Source organism: Erpetoichthys calabaricus, chromosome 10 (assembly GCF_900747795.2).
Source record: "Erpetoichthys calabaricus chromosome 10, fErpCal1.3, whole genome shotgun sequence".
In the NCBI taxonomy this organism is placed as follows: domain Eukaryota; kingdom Metazoa; phylum Chordata; class Cladistia; order Polypteriformes; family Polypteridae; genus Erpetoichthys; species Erpetoichthys calabaricus.
This window is the reverse complement of record NC_041403.2, coordinates 125,214,938-125,234,223: the sequence shown is the minus strand read 5'-3', so window position 1 is coordinate 125,234,223 and position 19,286 is coordinate 125,214,938. Positions and strand designations below refer to the sequence as shown.

General features: G+C 40.5%; 1 protein-coding gene across 2 annotated transcripts in view; it reads left to right on the top strand.

Moving 5' to 3' along the window:
• Positions 1–4,195, top strand: part of LOC114659409 (uncharacterized) — a 54,339-nt gene extending 50,144 nt beyond the window's left edge. For both annotated transcript variants that reach the window (XM_028811881.2, XM_028811884.2), the window contains one exon: positions 3,383–4,195. In XM_028811881.2, the coding sequence (XP_028667714.1) occupies positions 3,383–3,549 (167 nt within the window). In that variant the 3' untranslated portion in view covers positions 3,550–4,195. The remainder of the gene's footprint in view (positions 1–3,382) is intronic.
• Positions 4,196–19,286: the final 15,091 nt, after the last annotated feature.

The following is a 19,286-nucleotide window of genomic DNA, read 5'->3' as shown; positions in this document are numbered from 1 at the left end:
TTAACAATACAGATTATTTAAATGAAGTTAAAGTTTTATCTGTATAACCAACATATTTTGCTGCATTTTATCTTAAAAATGATATCGTCATCATATGTAAATACACGCTTTATAAAGTGACGCAGGTTGTGCAATATTATAAGTGTAGTGCAAGTTTACAGTGAGGTAATTGTACTTATAAGTACAAACAGTTCTACAAGGAGCACTTGATGGACTGATTGAGTGCGTTTAGAGTTCTTGGGATGAAACTTTTTCTAAACCGCGAAGTCCGTACAGGAAAGTCTCTGAAACGTTTTGCCGTGGCTCAGGCAGCGTCTGCTTCATGCTGTATACCAATAATTCTCTTTCCAATTAGCTGCTGCTGTGATTCCCCACTCAGATACAGTGATATAAATACTCCGAGTGGTGCAGTGAGAGTAATATGGAAAAAGATGATCTGCTGTGACAACCCTTAACGGGAGCAGCTGAAAGAAGAAGATGCATTGAGAGTAACAACGCTAAAGCAGTTATGGTATTTGGAATACTATGGCTATTCCCTGGACCATTATATTGCTGCAGGTTAATTACAATCAGATGCATTACACTAATAAACAATATACAGTTAGTTTCAATGTATTTATAAAGCCGCGTCAGGAATGTGGATCTAAGAAAGAAAGGGTGACCACACGGGAACAGTAGCACTGCTTTGACGCTGGGTGCCGCCAGTCTGCAAAACCGAGCGGAGAAATTGCGTACGCCAGGGTATGAGGTACCGTGGAAATGTGCGTGGCTTTACACCAAGTTAAGTTTTATACATCACAATTTGAGTGTGGAAACGTTCGTACGCAACATTTCTGTGCGTATGCACCGTTTATACATGAGGCCCCTGGAATGCAGGAATGGGTGTATTGTAACGAATGAAGAGAAGCTGACCTGACAAAACATGAAATATCTTGGGTTTCTACTGTCTGCAATGAAATAAAAGTCAAAGTAAATTTAAGAATAACTGCAGTTTTTTTATTTGCATTTTCCATATCATCCCAACTTTTTCTAATTTGTGTTTGTACATATGAAATATAAAAATATGTGGTATTGTAACTAGTAAAAACCCATGTACTCAACCTGAACAAAAAAGCAAGGTTGCTTACCTTTGCCAAGTGTTTGTACTTGAGTGAGAGGAAATGGCTGACTAGGAAATGTTGAATGAGTGATTGAAGTTCATATGAAGGAGGAAATCACCATAGCTAACATTCAAGCCCATCTTCAACATGCATTTGGAAATTCCTTGATGGCCAATAGGAGCGTTACATGATGGGTAAAGAATTTTAAACATAGACATGGCCAACCAGTCTCACTTTGGTTCTTCACAAACTGCTTCTGCTGAGAGCAACAAAGAGAAATTGTTGAACCCATCAAAAAATTGGAGTATTGACTTGAACACCATACAGTCACATTAAATTTCATCTCTGCATTTTGTCACACTGAACTATGAACAGATGACATCAGCTTTCATTCATGCATTTCCAAAAAAATACTAATGCAGTCATGCGCTGACCTTGGAACTGGCCATTGGGCCGTGTGTCAAATTAGCCATATGTTATTCACAAAGTGCACAGGTCAGTGCAATTTAGGCCCTGTGGGTCTGGTGTTGGTTACCTGTAGGCATACTTTAAATGCTGGTACAGAGTAGCACAAAGCGATCCTCGAGTTTCAGCGCCCAAACACTGGGTCTGTGTAGGGCAGTGTTTCTCAACTATTGTCATGTCGCCAGAGGGTTGTAGGTTGCTGTCGCTGGGTTGCCTAAGTGATCAGCAGACATGTTTTATATACTTCCCTGTTTCTACGTGAGCTTGTTTCACCAAGGGGACTGTTGTTTCACTAAGGACCAGTTTGCAGTGTGAACTTAAAAAGACAAAACTGGGTAGAGGGTAAAGGATGAGAAACACTAGTGTAAGGGAAGGTGGTGTAGGCTGAATGTATTTACCACATGGAGTGGCACTGATTAAAGCAAACCTTAAAGGACACTTTAAGAGTCAGAAAACATAAAACACCCTTTTTAATTTTAATGATAATAACGAAAGATTTATTACTGTGGCTGGTTTTGGTAATTTCTAGAACATTATTACTCTATTGTTTTGCTATGGCCCTCAGACATAAGTATGAAACTCCTTAACTCGACTGTATTTACTATGGTATACTATGCCAATTCCTAAACTGAGTAAAAAGAATGGGATAGATCAAGTCAGCTGGCACTGTGGGCTGCTACTTCTTAATATAATTAATCTTTGTTCCACTACCCCTACCTGATAAGCAGACCTCCCACTTGAAGTAGACTGTCAGAAGGCCAAATTGTATTGAAACAATATCAAAAATATGGAATACAAAATCAACACACATGTACGATACACCAACACAACAGCAGCATGGCACAAAGTAAATGACACAGACTAAAAATGAATAATTCTAAAATATTTTCATTTTAATGAAAAGTCAATCCATAAACTGATTGAAGCACAGTTTTTTGGCTAAATAAGAATTGAAAGTTGCTTCCCAGAAGGATAACACTTTCTCTATGTAACACTTTGCTCATGCCCATTGGTCAGTCCTCCCCGTCATTTCCTCTTAAAGATTTGGTTCCCACCTCCACTTCGGCATGTAAATACAGTCCAACTATGACACTACAAAAAAAAAAAAAAGAGACAACACCACCAAAGACGAGTTAAATGGCACTGACACAATGCAATTCAGTATTGTCAGGCATACCTTGATAATTTCAGTGGTCTCCAGTTCTGCTGCTGTTGTTTTCCTCTGTCTTTGTTCTTGATCAGAAGCTAATGAATTGTACTAATCATTCATTCCGGTTCATTAGTGTTACCAAATTAGGACAGGTCAGTCAGTAAGTTAGCACATTTTTTAATGTGGGCACCTTTTATGAAAATTGCAATGCAAATTATTCCTAAACAAGTTGAACTTCATGAATGGTGCCTTAAACTTGCTTGCAGTAAGATCAGTAAGTTGCTTTCCCCTACGCTGTAAAGACTGTTCATCTTGTGTGTAGCCAATAACCGGTCTACCCTACTATTAGCAAAGTTTTAGGAAACTGCAAATCATAAATTACAAAATGCAAGTCACTTGGTGGTTAAAATACTGTTGTGAATGCCCCCTAACCACAATTTCAAGAGATGTTTAAAATCCTTTTGACTCTGAATGATTGCAGTCTAAACTTTTGCCAACAAAATTTAAAATTCTCCCCAAATGCTGGAGTTAAACTACTGTCCCTGTAAAACAATTTGTCTGAATACTGATGCAGTCTTCCAAAATATGTGCACTGGTAGGGCAACCTGCCTTTTCTTGGACGGAGGCTGATATGCAGATCTGTGTTCCATGTTTTTCATCTCTACAGGCCAAGTTGGGCAGATGATCTATGAGGAAATTACTCCAGACGAGGGAACCAATGCATTACATGTGCTCATCCCGGCAGCATACAAATCTGGGATCACAGTCTTTGCAGTGAAGGACACTGATACAGCACAAGAGCTCCTTGATGTTCCTGAGCTACCTTTACAATAGATGAAACTGTTTGGACCAGAGATGGAAGGCATGTTGTGTTCAGTTAGTATCTTTTCAGTGATAGTGGGGTTTCTTGCAGGTTCAGTCCCTCTAGGATTATAGAGTAACTGATAGCTGAGAGTGAGTACAAAAAAAATGAAATTCTTCAGTAGCTGAACTTGCTCATTGTTCTAACCTTTGCACCTGCCTTAGCTCAAAGATTTTACTTGCAAAATATTTTGTTTTTTGTGTTCTCCTGTTAAATTTACTTCTGTAAATGAAAGAAAACTGAGTAAGTATAGAGAAATCCTTAAGTCCTGACTCTGAACCACTGTGCTAATGGATGTAAAATGTTTTCCTTTATGCAACAAAAGTTAGTCAAGATGTACTACAAATATATATTTTAAGTTATACTTTCTGTGCCGAGTTGCCTCTCACTACTTCTGTTCCTGCTGAGTTGGTCTTGGACGTCTGGAAAAGTGGAGTCTCTATCCTCAAGGAATTCTTGCCTCACCGTTAGCCACAACTTTGTAATTATTTTTAGTCGCATTGTTCCCTGCTTGCTGTCCCATGTCATCTGCTATGACTCCTGCATCATCTGAGCCACTCTAAGTGTAAAGTACTAGCCAGCCAGCATGCCTTTTTGCTTTTTAAAGGGTTAGCTCAATTTTCTGTTTTTGTGTTTCATCATTTGATTTTCCATTCGTCTGCCCTCTAGTTCCAGATCTTCTTTTGCACTCCAGTCTCAAGACAAAGCAGCCCTAGCACATTTGCTTTCTTTTCCCCTTCTTAGACTATAAGTGCTTTTATTTTCTGCTTCTGAAAAGGGAATCCTTGTTGTTTTTCTCCTTGACAAAATTTACCATCAGCCTCCCAGTGAAAAGCCTTATGCTGCCACCACACTAATGGTGTTAACAGGATGTGCCTTGCACCTATCATTTTGTAAGACCAGAAGAATCCCATTTTCATCACCATCTATATGCAGTGTGCCTTGTTTGTTTGCAAAGACTGTTTTGTGCATCACTTGAGTTTTTCTCGGTAATGGTATCCTTCTTGTCACCCGCCACACAAATGATATTTTTTTAAGTAATTGTTGAACAGTCACATTTTTCCCTTATCCGCTATAGAGACCATCATCATTCTTTTAAATCATTTTCAGTGCTCCTAGTTGCCTCACTTAGTAGTTTCCTTAACTGATAGTCACTGTTTTTGAAGGAATGTAGTCTTCACTCAGGTCCAATCAGAGCTCTGCTGCTTCTAGTCACAGCAGGTCACCTGTCTAGCCAATCAGGAGATTTGTTAAGATTATGGAAATCTTGAAATATAAACGAACACAATGAGAATATAGTGCATAAGTACTTTTTAAAGTTCACCAGCAGATGGCACTCTGAGACAGACTAAATGTTAATAAATTCTGTTTAAAGTATGGAATGATTGGCTGATTCAAAGTGCTATATTTTATGTTGCAATTCTGTTTTTACTGTAAACCTCAGCAAGTGGTCATCAAAAAAGGGCCTTAATATCATATCAAATAGTGTCTTACTAGGTGGTCTCAGGATTTTGATCATTACTGTATGAGGCCTGGAGACATTCCTAACTGGGAGAGGTGTCTTTTTGCCCTGTTGTTGTCCCATGCCACATAACTTGTCTTGCTCTCTCCAACTTATTTCACCTTCCTCCCTGCTGACACTCTGACGTTTCTGTCAGTGACTGATGGTTGCCTTCTGAAGTGTCTTCTGATGATGCACATTGTGAAGGGCACTATGCAAACTGCCGCTTTTACTGAGAAACAGCAAGCAGCAGTTACTGTATGCTATTCATATGTATGTGCCTCACCCTGCATGTTTTCTGATGCAAGAGTTGCCTGTTTTACCGGAAAGCTCCTCTTAACAGCAGATAAATAAACCTTCCTGTCTTTGCTGTTATCCTCTGATTCACTGTGGCACTCCTCTAAGTTCATGCCTTGTTGTTGAGCATTCATAGCTGATATCTGCACACCTGCAAACCAGTGAATTTATACGCCATGTAAAAATTGGCCAAGCTCTGGCATGCAAGTGCACCCCACCCTTTAGCCAAATAATGAAGATTGTCTTTTTTTGTCTTTTCTTGGTGTCTTGCATGCACATCCCTTTTCAGATCCCACCACAGCATCCTGATAGGTTTGAGGATCCCACAATTCTTTCTTTTCTGCCATCAGTTGGTGAATAGCTGGCATATTTAGAGTCATTGGTCTGCTTTCGGTTGAGCTTCAGTTTTTTTGACAGGTGATGTCCCATTGTCTTCAAGCAACCTCTGGTACAATGAAGAATTCTTAGTAGATTCTATGATGGTGTGCTAACCAGGCCCTGATGCAGCCAAGCAGTCTCAAGCTATAACATTTCCGTCATCGTGCTTTAAACTGGGTTACGTGTTCTTCTGATCAGATACTGCCTTCTGGTACTGTGGCTAAATAACTCCAGGTGTCCTGGAGCCTTGTGGATAAATCTTTGCTTAGAATTCATACAAGAATTTTGCTTATGCAAGAAAGGCACCAGCATACCCTCAAAAAAGAAAAAAAAATTAATCGGGACGTACACCAGGTCCCACGTCACATTCCTATGTGTGCATGTTTAGCTACTCCCTGTCACCTCCCACCAGTAACCATACTACTACTACTACTTCTTTCGATATATAATTTTGAGTTGAATAATTGCATGTTTTGCGTATATGGAGCTCGAGTGAATTCTCTGCTTTGCTACTTTCCACTCCCTTTCTGATATATTGATTAAGAGATCTTTTTCCCAATGTCCTCTTGGATCTTTGAAAGGGAGGGACTGTAAAATAATTTTATATATTGCAGAGAGGGTGTCTAACTCCTTGAAAGTGAGCAATATTTTTTCCAGCATGGACGAGGGTGCAAGATGAGGAAAATCGGGCAGGTTCTGTTTAACAAAGTTCCTTAATGTACTCATTTCTAATCCTGTCCATCCTCGTCACACCCAATGCAAATCTTAGCATCTTTAACTGTGCCACCTCCAGCTCTGTCTCCTGCTTTCTGGTCAGTGCCACCGTCTCCAACCCATATAACATAGCTGGTCTCACTACCGTCCTGTAGACCAGGCATGTCAAACTCACTACCATTGGTGGGCTGCTTCGACTGCCATACGTGCGTCAGCGGGCCGCACTGTAACAAATACTATTATACAAAGTTACTGTAGCTTTCTTTCCAATGCTGAAAACTTTAAAAAAATGTAACACTTAAAGTTTAAAGAAAAGCAATTTATTTCCATACAATCTCTGTTCAACAGTGTACAATTAGAGTCTTAGCCTCTTAGCTAGGTCCATCCATCCATCCATTTTCCAACCCGCTGATCCAAACACAGGGTCACGGTCCTTTATGTTATTATATTATTCATTATATTCATTGCTTATATAGGAGTCTTGCAGTGTGAGATCTATTTCTTTTGTCCCGACACTTGGCATCTCTTGTTAGTAACCAGTTCGTCAATATCAGGCTTGAAATCTTGTGCAGCTGCAACTTTTATGAGGGATGAAGGGTGCTCGACGGTAAGTCTTGAGCAATGTGGGGTTTTGGTAGCTTTCATTAACGAAAACAATTGCTCATAAAGGTAAGTGCTTCCGAACATAGACAGTACTCTCGATGCCAACTTACGGATCTACACATACGAGGGTGGCAGGTAAACATACAAGCCTTCAAGTTTGTTGTATTTTGCCTTCAGAATAGAATCTGACTGCAGTTCAATCAATTCCATTTGGATATTCTCAGGCGCATTCTCAATGTTGTAAGAGTATGGTGACGTAAACAGCGCAAAGTCCTGTTCGTGTGAACTGAAATCACAAAAACGCTCACTGAATTCATTGCTCAGTAATTCAAGTTGAAAAACAAATCCTCCAGAAATCTAATTTTACTTTACTAAGTTTACTTCAAAGTTTATATTGTGAAATAAGCCGACATGCAAAAAGCCCCCTGACCTACACTAATTTTACAAACTCAAAATCACAAAAATGTGTTAATAAACAACTCACCAACTTCTCGCGTCCACTTCAGATCTTCAGCTTTAGTCTGCACTAACTGTTCGTTACAATACTAACACAAAATTACATAAAACTAGAGCAAAAAAACATGAAAATATTCGAGCTATTATTACTCGTGATGGTCAGTTCTGCCCAGTGACCAGTCTCCGCAGCCCAGCCTTTAGTGTAGCCTGCCAGGGGCGGCTCTAGGCTCATGGCGCCCTGGACAGAGAAAGAATCGGTGGCCCCTTCGCCCGCCAATGTCAATATGGAATCTTATGCACGGTGGATGGCCACGTCTGTTGCGGACACTGCATAGCCGCCTCGTGCTCATGACACGCTTCTATATATGCGCGTGTCCATAACTTGAAAACCAAGTGGCGGCCCATGATATTCTCATTGTGACAGAACGTTATAATACTACATATAGCTTACTTAATAAAGTATCTATCTATCTATCTATCTATCTATCTATCTATCTATCTATCTATCTATCTGTCTGCTTTGACTCGAGCGATATTAGTAAATACAGCGTACTAATTAACAAGAAACACAATGTTTTTCGGCCACATTGCCGTCAGCTGTGTTGTTATTTTCTCTTTCTGTTTTATATTCGATATATATTGGCGTGGCGGCCCTGTGCAGGTGCACAGTTTGCACATGCCTAAGGCCGCCCCTGTTGCCAGGCTGCTGCAGCCTAGCACTTCAGTTGCGATGTCGCGGCTCATTAACTTTGGACAAGGCTCGTTGCTATACTAGCAGATGACGTTTCCGGTACCATAATGCCATGGGAAAACGTGCTTTTGTCAGAAGGCAGAAGTAAGAAAAGTCAATAAGTAACGCGGAAGATGCAGAATGATTCAATCACAAACGATACTAATCATTTTGTACAAGTTTAGTGCTAACTAGGATCTGTCATGCGGGCCGCACAGATTTCTGTTGCGGTGTGTTTGACATCAGCAAACATCATAGTCCATGGGGTACTCCTGTCTAATCTCATCTGTCAACCTGTCCATCACCACTGCAAATAAGAAAGGGCTTAGACACGATCCCTGATGTAATCCCACCTCCAACTTGAATGCATCCATCACTCCTACTGCAGACCTCACCACAGTCACACTTCCCTCGTACGTATTCTGTACAACTCTTACATACTTCTCTGCCACTCCAGACTTCCTCATACAATACCACAGCTCCTCTTGTGGCACCCTGTCATGTACTTCCTCCATGTCCACAAAGATGCAATTCAACTCCTTCTGGCCTTCTCTAAACTTCTCCATCAACATCCTCAGAACAAACATCACATCTGTGGTGCTCTATCTTGGCATGAAACCATACTGCTGCTCACTAATCATCACCTCACTTTATAACCTAGCTTCCACTACTCTTTCCCATAACTTCATGCTGTTGCTCGTCAATTTTATTCCCCTGTAGTTACTGCAGTCCTGCACATCCCCCTTATTGTGAATTTCCCCTTGGAATTAATAAAGTATCTATCTATTCATTCTTTAATATCGGCACCAGTACACTTCTTCTCCACTCCTCAGGCATCCTCTCACTTTCCAAGATTCCATTAAACAATCTGATTAAAAACTCCACTGCTATCTCTCCTAAACACCTCCATACTTCCATAGGTATGTCATCTGGACCAACGACCTTTCCATTTTTCATCCTCTTCATAGCTGTCCTTACTTCCTCCTTAGTGAAACAGGAAGTGCAACGGATTACCATCTCAGCATCATCCGATGCCATACAAGGCATTAAAAAGAACGCTCATTTTTGAATATTCATGACCATCCTGAGTGAGAGGAAATGAAACTTCAGTGAATGTGAACTTGAGGTATTACTGACATTTGGTGGAGTTAATGAGTGGCCAGGGGGGCCTGCTTTCCCCATATTGATGCACTATGTTACTAAAAGAAGTCTCAAATAAAGGGTAATTTTTTTCCTCAATTGTTAAGGCCACAGTTAATGTAAATATGGTCATCATCACAGCGGTAGCACTTCTGCTACCTTATAATAGTAAGAAATCTGGGGGTTGTGTCCCTTGTTCTGTTTGTATGGGTTTCCTCCCACGGTCCAAAGACATGCAGATTATGTGAATTAGAAATGCTAAATCATTCTTGTGTGTGTATGTTTACTCAATGATAGGCTGGTGCCTTGTCCAGGGGTTGTTCGTGCCTTTGCCCGTTGCTTGCTGGAATATGTGCCAACTGATCAACATCTACCTGCCCAAAGCTACACTTCCACGTCACCAATCCTTTAAACAGATAGAGAAATATACTGTGCAGATTAGTTCGTTGTTTCAGGTTTAGCTTGAGAGATGAAATTCCAACTTGAGTATGTTGTATTCAGTGTTTTCCTCTTTTATATGCCTAAAAGGTGCTCCTGTTGTCAAACAGAACCTTGCTAGTCAGTCTGAGAAATTGCAGGGGCTTTGCACGTGTGCCTGTGGTCTTTGTCTGCCTTTGTCAGTCTAAGCAAATATCCATCATACATCACAAATATTTAAGAAATGAAAATGTGACATCTGTCATTTAATGAACCCCAAAAAAAAAAAAAAACGGAAATGCTGCAACTTTCAAATCTGTTACTTAAGTTGAACCTGAATGTTATAGTGTGCATACATTTTCCGACTTCTTAAAAATAAGAAAATGCTTATTTTGCCAGTTTAAAATTTGTAGAGAAACAAACTTAAAAACACATTTTCCACCATTTAAATGTTGTTAATGATACTTTTTGTCCTTTTCTGTAATGATGACTGACTCATAAGCCGATTTAGACATCCTAGAGCCGTCCCCTTGGAGTTATGTGCCGAATTCAAGCCAAAATTACAGAGACCACCACGCAGAAATCACGCAGTCCCTGTTCAGTTACAGGTTCAGCACAACTTGATCTGAAATGGATGGATAGACGGACATCAGAATGTGACTGACACCTTATTGAAATAAGCAATGAAACGAGATCCTCGGTTCACTTCATTGTCCTGCTGCCTGGACTCACTAAAATGCCAACACCAAAAAAGTTTGCATAGGACTTTCAGATGGTCCAAAGTTTCTGTAACTTTAAGCCAATTTCCATGCCAAGTTGGTGTTTTATAAAACCCGACTTTAGTGAAGGAAATGGTTTACCAAGTTTTATACTGGAGGCCCTGGTCTTTGCTTAGGTGTTCATGGACAAACTTTAGTCTTGACCTGACCTCTCATGTAGAACTAATTTGTGCAGCATCTTCCTAATGGTAGACCCATGCAATTTGACAACAACGGTGGCAGGAGCTACCTGTACATTCTTAGGGACTTCTTCTGTTCTTGGGCTGAACTTGCTGGGGTGGTCTGGCCTGAACAAGCTGGCAGTTGTTTGAAATTTTCTCCACTTGTAGATGATCTTCCAGACAGTGGAATGGATGATTTCCAGTTTTGTTTGGAGATCTTTTTGAACTTGAAGATATTTCTCACCCTCTTTCTGTAAGACTCAGAGAGCTCTGTCAATCAGGGCATGGCGAAAACACACTCTCCAACAACAAAGAGCAAACCAAACTAAATGTCTGGGGTTTAAATAAGTCGAGAGCATCTCTAATGATGTGCACCTGATTTGAATTTTAGGTATTTGAGGTACTGATACTTGTAGGGGTGGACTTTTTTTTTCTATAAGTGAAATGTGCATTTGTATGTATTTAAATTATACAATGGACTACAAAATGTAAATGTGGCATGATGTTTATTATATTACATCACTGTTATCTATAGATAGCTGTTTGAATGAAGATCAGATCTTGATACGATGTTACATGCTGGATAAAAAAATTCCTTGACTCATTCCAAGTTGACTTGTCTTGAGTGGCTGGCTGTAGTTTTACAAATGGGAGTTGACAGGCAGCCCTTTGTCTGCTCACCATTTCTCATATATGTAAGTGTGCTTAGTCTGCCTGGCTGAAGTGAGGTAGACAGCAGGATATGTACGAGAGGGAACAAAAACACACTGGCTCTATGGGTTACGTGGAGAGAGCTGTGACCTGCCATTTAGTGGTAGTGTGAGGTCATAATGTGTCATGGAGCTTTGATAGCAGCATTGATGGGAGCTGCAGCAGTAAGAGGGAGACACTGATGGACCTGCTTTTGACAGTTTTAGTAGACCACCAATCTGGTAAACTGGACAGTCTGAAGGGATAAAGCAGAATGGCTTGACACGTTCAACACAAAAATAGTGATTAAGAAAGGAAAAAAAAATGCCAGATTTTGTTCACCACCCTAGTGAAACACCACAGGGCATCTGTTTGCTACTGGACACAGTGGATTTGATTTCACAAGTTTCGATTCATTTATAAAGTTTTCTTCTGTACAGTAAGGTTCCCTTTTAAGAATTGTGAAAATAATCATTTTAATGAGATTCTCTGGGGTGCTAAAGTAATCAAAATAAAGCAAGGCGTTTTAACATTACGAGTGACAGCATTAATCAAATCAGGTTATTTCTGTTTCTAGCAGCTTGAAGGTGAGTTATCAAATTTGCAGCATTCATCCACCACCAACTCCACCCAGTAAGCATCACCATCTTACGTGCTTAATTTTTAGAAAGACCACTAGGTGGCAACGTTACACTTTAGAATTAACAATCACATGGACGTGAATGGCAGTAACCCAAGAGACAAGGACAAGTGACGATTCCTTACCGTTAAACGAAAGCAGGGCTAAACCAGCACCCTGTTTGGAGCAAACGGCGGATTTCAGATGCTGACTTGGCCACATGTTCTAACAATTTTTTGAAATGTTCTTTTTCCAGCTTGTCCTTATTTTGCTTTCTAGTATTCTTCAACAGTTAACTAAGTGTGTACTCTACCTATTGCGCGTTTTCAAGTTGTTACCCATTACTAATACTGGGCTGAGCTCCCAAAGCACCAAAATGCCTGCTGGTTTTCAGCCTAACTGAACCTGTAAATTGGAATTTCTAACTTGCAAATAAGACATCTTGACGGCTACATTTCCATACTTGATGCCAGGAAATGCAAATCAGTGTTAATCAATAATTAGGTGGTTGCATGCTAAAAAAATGGACTTAAGAGCTAGCAAGCAGATAGTATGATGAGCCCTGTCGATTTATATTCACAAGCCTTTGGTATTATCCGCACTAGTTCATGTTTAGACTCAACTGAACAATGCCTTGTACCTCGGGTTTAGTGTGGTCCACCATAGTGCCACAGTCCATCCCTTCATCTTGACACTGGCTGAACTGCAATGACCAGATTCCTGAAATGCTTAAAAAAATCCCCATTCTATGAAATTAAAACTGGGCAATGGGACAACAACCGTGATCTCTCTAGCACATATTCATACAAAGGATGTGGCTCAGATTGCTTCACATTATGTCCAAGAGGTAGTAACATGCCAAAGAAGAAAAGTAGAACGTCCTGAAACTACTCGTGAAGTAATGGAGCCATCAGAGTTTGGAGTGGTCTCTGCAGATTCGCCACTCATCAGTCAGCTCACATTATAGTTTCGGGTTCAGAGATCTTCAGCACACCAAACTCAGTCTCCAAGAAGGCTTGCATTATCATCAGGTAGCTTCATGATGGTAACACAGTAGCCTTGCTGCTGGTGGGTGAGAGTCTAAAGAGATTTTACAGCTTGAAGAGCTCATCAGCATAACACAACACACTCTTCTCTGTCAGGCCTCTTACAATTCACAGGGAGCCAGCAGCCTTTCCAAACAGCGCTGGGGCAGAGCAGGTCTGATCCACTCACACACACACCTCCACAGCCAAAGCTCAGGAAGTTCTTGTAATCTATCGTAACAGAATCACTCCACACATGAAATTCTGCCCAAAATGACTGATGAGGAAATCTGGCTGACACTGTGGCACCTGAATGGATTTCCGTTCCATTAGCATCCAAGTGGCAAAAGCCACAGTCATATTTGAAACTGCAGCATACCAAATTTCTGATGAACATCTCTGAAGAGTCCAGACTCCAAAACCAAAAGATCATCAAAGTGATTGCAAAAAATAATATCAACCTCTTACTGCTTGTCACAGCAAATGTCACCCCAAAGGACTGAGCACTATTTTAACCCCCTGCAGATAGGTAGGCAGTGACTTAGGCCTGCAGTAATTCTTTTGATCGCTTACATTCTCCATCTGGTAGGATGTTCAGAGCCCCTTTTCAATACTCCCACTTTGTGAACCCTTTTGGAGGACACAATGCAATTCGGTCTTCATACAGCACAACCAGAATGCTGATTTCTGTTCAAAATGCAAACATCTGCTCCTTCTTTCCACCCATTGATGACCAAAGACAGATGATGATGGCTCACGGGCTGATCTGCAATGATGCGGTCCACAGTGAACGGAGCCTTTCGGCTCCAAATAGCCATCAGGTTCAGACTGTAGTTAACATATTCAGAGTCCGTCATTCTGCTGGGACTGGAGAACGGCTCCAGACATTTCCATGAATCAGATTATTCTAATTGAAAACTGTCCTTGGGCTGTCTAAATAAAAGGGCACATTTTTCAATCTCTTTTATTTTATTAGGTGCAAACACCCAGAAGCATACTTCCTCCCTGTAAAACAATTAAACCATGTTAAAAATAAATAAATGGTATCAGGCCAGCCAGCCCTGGGAGGAGATATTGGACTACTGAGATCAGCAGTGATTACCGTCCGTTGCAGGGGTTTCACTTTGTTTTCGTTTTGGTAACATCACTGCAGCGGAGATGACAATTCTGTAACCATTTCTGACCCATCGTTTCTTCTGTCTTACCTGCATAATCGGATTCAGGGTGACCATTCAGTACAGGGATGCACGCACTCTCACAAAGTGGGGAGGCTTGCAGGCGCCAGTTAATGTGCGGCTTCAGACAAAACATGGGCAGAAATATACAAAGTCACTCAGAGGGCACCATGAATGTAAGACTTCAGTTTCTGTGTAAAGCACAAAGGCCTGATGTTATTCTCTTCTTCTGAGACTGCAAACCTATTGTGACGCGGTTACAGCATTGTAATCCTACAGTTCGGGTGAATTCTTTAAAACTCACTTTATAATCCCTCCTCAGATGTTATACTAACAAACTATAAATTTGGCATATGGTTTAAGACATTGACTTTGTGCAGGAGAAAAGTCATTTTTTCCAACAATGTTCACAGACAAAGTCATTTCACTTTTCGTTGACTGTATCACAATTCAAATGGGTCACAAGTTTACATACATTTTGTTAATATTTGGTACCACTGCCTTTAAATTGTTTACATTAAGCCAAACGGTTTGGGTAGCCTTTCACAAGCTTCTTACAATATGTTGCTGGAATTCTGGCCCATTCCTTCATACAGTACTGGTGTAACTGGGACAGGTTCATAGACCTCCTTGCTCACGCACAATTTTTCAGTTCTACCCAGAAATTTTCAATCAGTTTGAGGTCAGAGTTTTGTGATGGCCACTCCAATACCTTTAACTTGTCCTAAAGACATTTTGCCACAACTTTGGAGGTATGCTTGGGATCATTGTCTAGTTGGAAGACTCATTTGCGATTGAGTTGCATCTTCTTGCATCTTCCTTGCTGAGCTCTGGAAATATTGCTCCAGCAAGTCTACATCATTCTTCTTCCTAATGATGCCATCTATTTTGTGAAGTACCAGTCCCTAGTGCAACAAAGCACCCCCACAACATGATTGTCCCACCTAAATGCTTGACGGTTGGGATGGTCTTCTTTTGCTTACAAGTCTATCCTTTTTCCTTCAAACATAACAATAGTCATTATGGCCAAACAGTTCGATCTTGGATTTATCAGACCAGAGGACTTTTCTCCAGAATGTAAGATTTTTGTTCCCATGTGCCATTGCAAAGTGCAATCTGGCTTTTTTATGGCAGTTTTGGAGCAGTGGCTTCTTCCTTGCTGAGCAGACTTTCAGGTTATGTTGGAATAGCACTCATTTAGCTGTGCATATAGATACTTGTCTACCGCTTTCCCGAGTAATATGCCAACTGTGTGTTCCCAAGGTGTTTATACTTACATATTATTGTTTGTACAGATGAATGTAGAACCTTCTGGCATTTGTAAATTGCTCCCAATGATGAACCAGATTTGTGGAGGTCCACACTTTTTTTGTGAGGTCTTTGTTTATTTCTTTTGATATTTCCATGATGTCAAGCAAAGCGGCAGTGAGGTTTACGGTAGGCCTTAACATACATCCACTTATTGACTCCAATTATGCTAGCTGGCTATCAAAAGCTAATTGTCTAATTGCTTAACGGTTTGACATCAGTTTCTGGAATTTTCCAAGCTGTCTAAAGGCACAGTTAACAAAGTGTATGTAAACTTCTGGTTGTGACCATAAAGTTCAAATTTGGTCTCATCATTCCAAAGGACTTTGTTCTACATGCTGTTTCTCATATTGTAAGCGGGCTGTTTTGTGGTGTTGGTGCAGTAAAGACTTTTTTCTTCTTCTTGTAACTCAACGATGCAGCCCATTTTTATTCAAGTACCTCCTTATTGTGCATCTTGAAACAGCAACACCCTTTGTTTGCAGAGAAGCCTGTATCTCAGTTTGTGGGTTTTTCTTGGCAGCTCAACAAATGATCCTTGTAGTTGTGGCTGAAATGTCGGTTGGTCCACCTGACCATGGATGGCCTGGTAACAACAGAAACCCTAACTGAACCCCACTGACAGGCATTTTCAGATCTCTGAATATCCTTTTCCTGATTTATACAAATCAACCTTTTCTCGTAGGCCCTTTGACGTTCTTTTGTTTTCCCTATGGCTTGGTATCCAGCAAAGTCAATTTAGCTCTGCAGGAATTTAAGTTGACTGTTTATACACAGATAGACAGATTACAATGAAAGATGTTACAGGTGTGGAGACTCTCCCTCAAGTACCCTTCACTTGAACCTGTGTGTCTATTATTATCAGCCCCAACATTCAGGAATATGGACACTTTTGATCAAACTCATTTGGGTGACTTCAGTTATCATTATTGTTTAAAAAGGTCACACAATTATGTTATTACAAACCGCTTTGCCTGAGCACGCTACCTAATTAAAAGGAAAGCATTCTGCTTGATTAATTATATGTTCCAAACAATGACCAATACTTCACAGATTCTGACAGGGTATGTACTGTAAACTTAGGAGCACGACTGTACATAAGCATATTTATGTTTCAGTTTATAACTCACATGAAAACCGTAAGTCAGAAGAAGACATGTTTCACGGTAAGGTTGTTCCACTCACTAATCATGGAGCCAGCGAGTGGCGAGATGTTGGTTAGGACATGCAAGTAAGAATTCCCCTGTACTCTGTACCCCATCAACTTGTGAATGTATAAAGCTGTATTGGTAGACAGTGGTGTGAACTGCACTCGGGTGTTTTTGGTGTGTTTGAAGGTAAGGTAGTTAGACTCAGTTATGGCCTTGGGCAGTAGAGAGGAGTTGCAGGTTGGTTAGCAAATTTAAGTGGGAATTTCACTGTACTCTATACAGTACATGTCACAACAGCAAACCTACAAACCTATAACATATGTAATCAGGCAACTGGAGTCTACCCAGCAGTACCACGTGAAACAGGGCCTGTTCAAGCTAACCAGCATATCTTAGGGATTTGAGAAGATGGCTGCCATGCTTCCCACACTGAATGATTACCAACTTACTTTGAATGCAGTTTCCTGAAGCATATAAAGTTAGTACTCATCTACCTTAAATCACCCCCATAAACAAAGTCTGCATCTGGTAATCAAAACAAGGAGATATTTAAAGGTCTCATCTTTATGTTGGGGGGGGGGAAAAAAAAAAGTTTGCCAAATGGTAAGAAACACATCACATGAAGATCAACAAAGCTTCAGGAAAACCTCAGAATAAAAAGCACTGAAGCCCATCTGTCTGGGAAGAGATAAAAAGCAATTTCGCAGAAATTTAGATGGTCATTTCACACAGTGATTGTGAATTATCTACAAATGGGGAAAATTCAAGATCAATGGCAACCAACTGCGAACCACCGCACACTGTCTGAAAAAAAAGTTACAAATCTCCAAGTACCACAAGCTAAAAATCAAAGGATTTTAGTGCATTTCTTACCGCAGATCAAGCCATAAAGAAAATTACACAAACGGGCTACATGAGAGGTCAGATATATACGCGTATATTTTGCTAGCCATCTTTTGGAACATGCTGCCCTGCACGCACACGTGTCAAAGCTGAAGCGGTTTTCATGTTTTAGCACTGCATTGCAGCAAAATTACACATCTTTAATGAAATTATTACTGAAAACACAAGAGCAAAACCTTACAGTATCAAAAAGTCAAATTTACTTTTAATATAATAACAAACCTCTACCTGGTGCCTTTCCAAGCCAAGCTTTGTGGGGATCAGAATTCTAAATGGTAACAAAAGAGGAGTCAGAGCAGCCGGACACCATCATGTCAAGAAAGTACAAAGCTAAGGGACAAGACTAGGGTGCACACTATGGGGCACCCCTTCACAAGCTAAATCAGTGCAGGGATCAGAAGCCCCATTAATCCAAACCAAAGCAAGTTCTGGAAGACTCAAATTGAAAAGGTAAAAAAAAAAATTAGAGAAAGAAAGAAAGAAAGAAAGAAAGAAAGAAAGAAACAGTATATGAACATTTCCAAAAAGGGCAACTCTTACAGCAACTGCAAAAAGGATCAGCTGAACAGTAGAAAGGTTAAGTAAGCCAAGTACTAAACTGTCATGACAAACAAGATGAATGTTAGCAGGGAGGGCGTAGCAAGAAAATGAATGCATCAGGCCAAAAACGGTACAAGGGCAATCCCAAAAATGGCACTTGGTGTCAGATGTCACCACCCCCCACCAAGCACTTCATTAACCAGGGGTGGAATATACAACTTTAACGTGTCTACTGTTAATTTGTATTTCTTGACAGCGAACAAATAAAAAAAAATGAATTCTATGTAATAGAAGGGCAGGTCCATTTTGGTAATGGCTGGTGAGATAAATGTATAGTAATTAAAAACAAAGGGGATCGGATGTGTAAGAATTTACACAATGGGTGGGATATGAGAGCAGGTGAATTTGGAACGTCATTTGCTTTAAAAACAAAGAATTTGTAGGTAAAAGAAGAAAGGTTAGAGAAGGAAGATTTTAGTGTCTAGAATGTTCAAAGGCCCGAGTTATCAAATATAATCAGAAAAAGTACGACTTTCTCTACAGGCCCGGGGCAGGAAAGCAATAGGATTACCTCCAGTATGAAAGGCAGGGTTGTGGCAAACAGGGGTACGGGCATACCATACTGGGCAAGGACATGTCTTTGCAGCTTACCCCATATTCCCCTGTGTGATTAGAGGGCACATTTTTTGAGGATGAACACTTGACTTTAATTACAGAAAAGGTAAAAGTCAAAAGAGAACTCAATGACATACGAACTCCCAACAATAACCACAAAGGAAATCTTGGGGAGCCAAGACATTCACTGTCGTACTGGATGCAGCATGTAGGCCCAAAGGTAAAATTCTAGACCAGACAGAGAAGCGCCATCCTCAACCCTGCTTTGAATCCCAAACATAAAAGTGAAACAAAGGAATTTCATACAAGATGCAAGGAGGAGGAGGAGGAGGTGTTGCTGCTTCCAGGCCTGGACAGGTTTCTGTCAATGAATCATCCATGAATGAGAATACTCCCAACAGAATGTCAAAATGCTGATCTTGCAACACTAGAAGACTACAACAGATCTATAACAGAATACAGCTAAATCAGAAGTATTAGACAGAGACAGGCACACAAGGGTATATG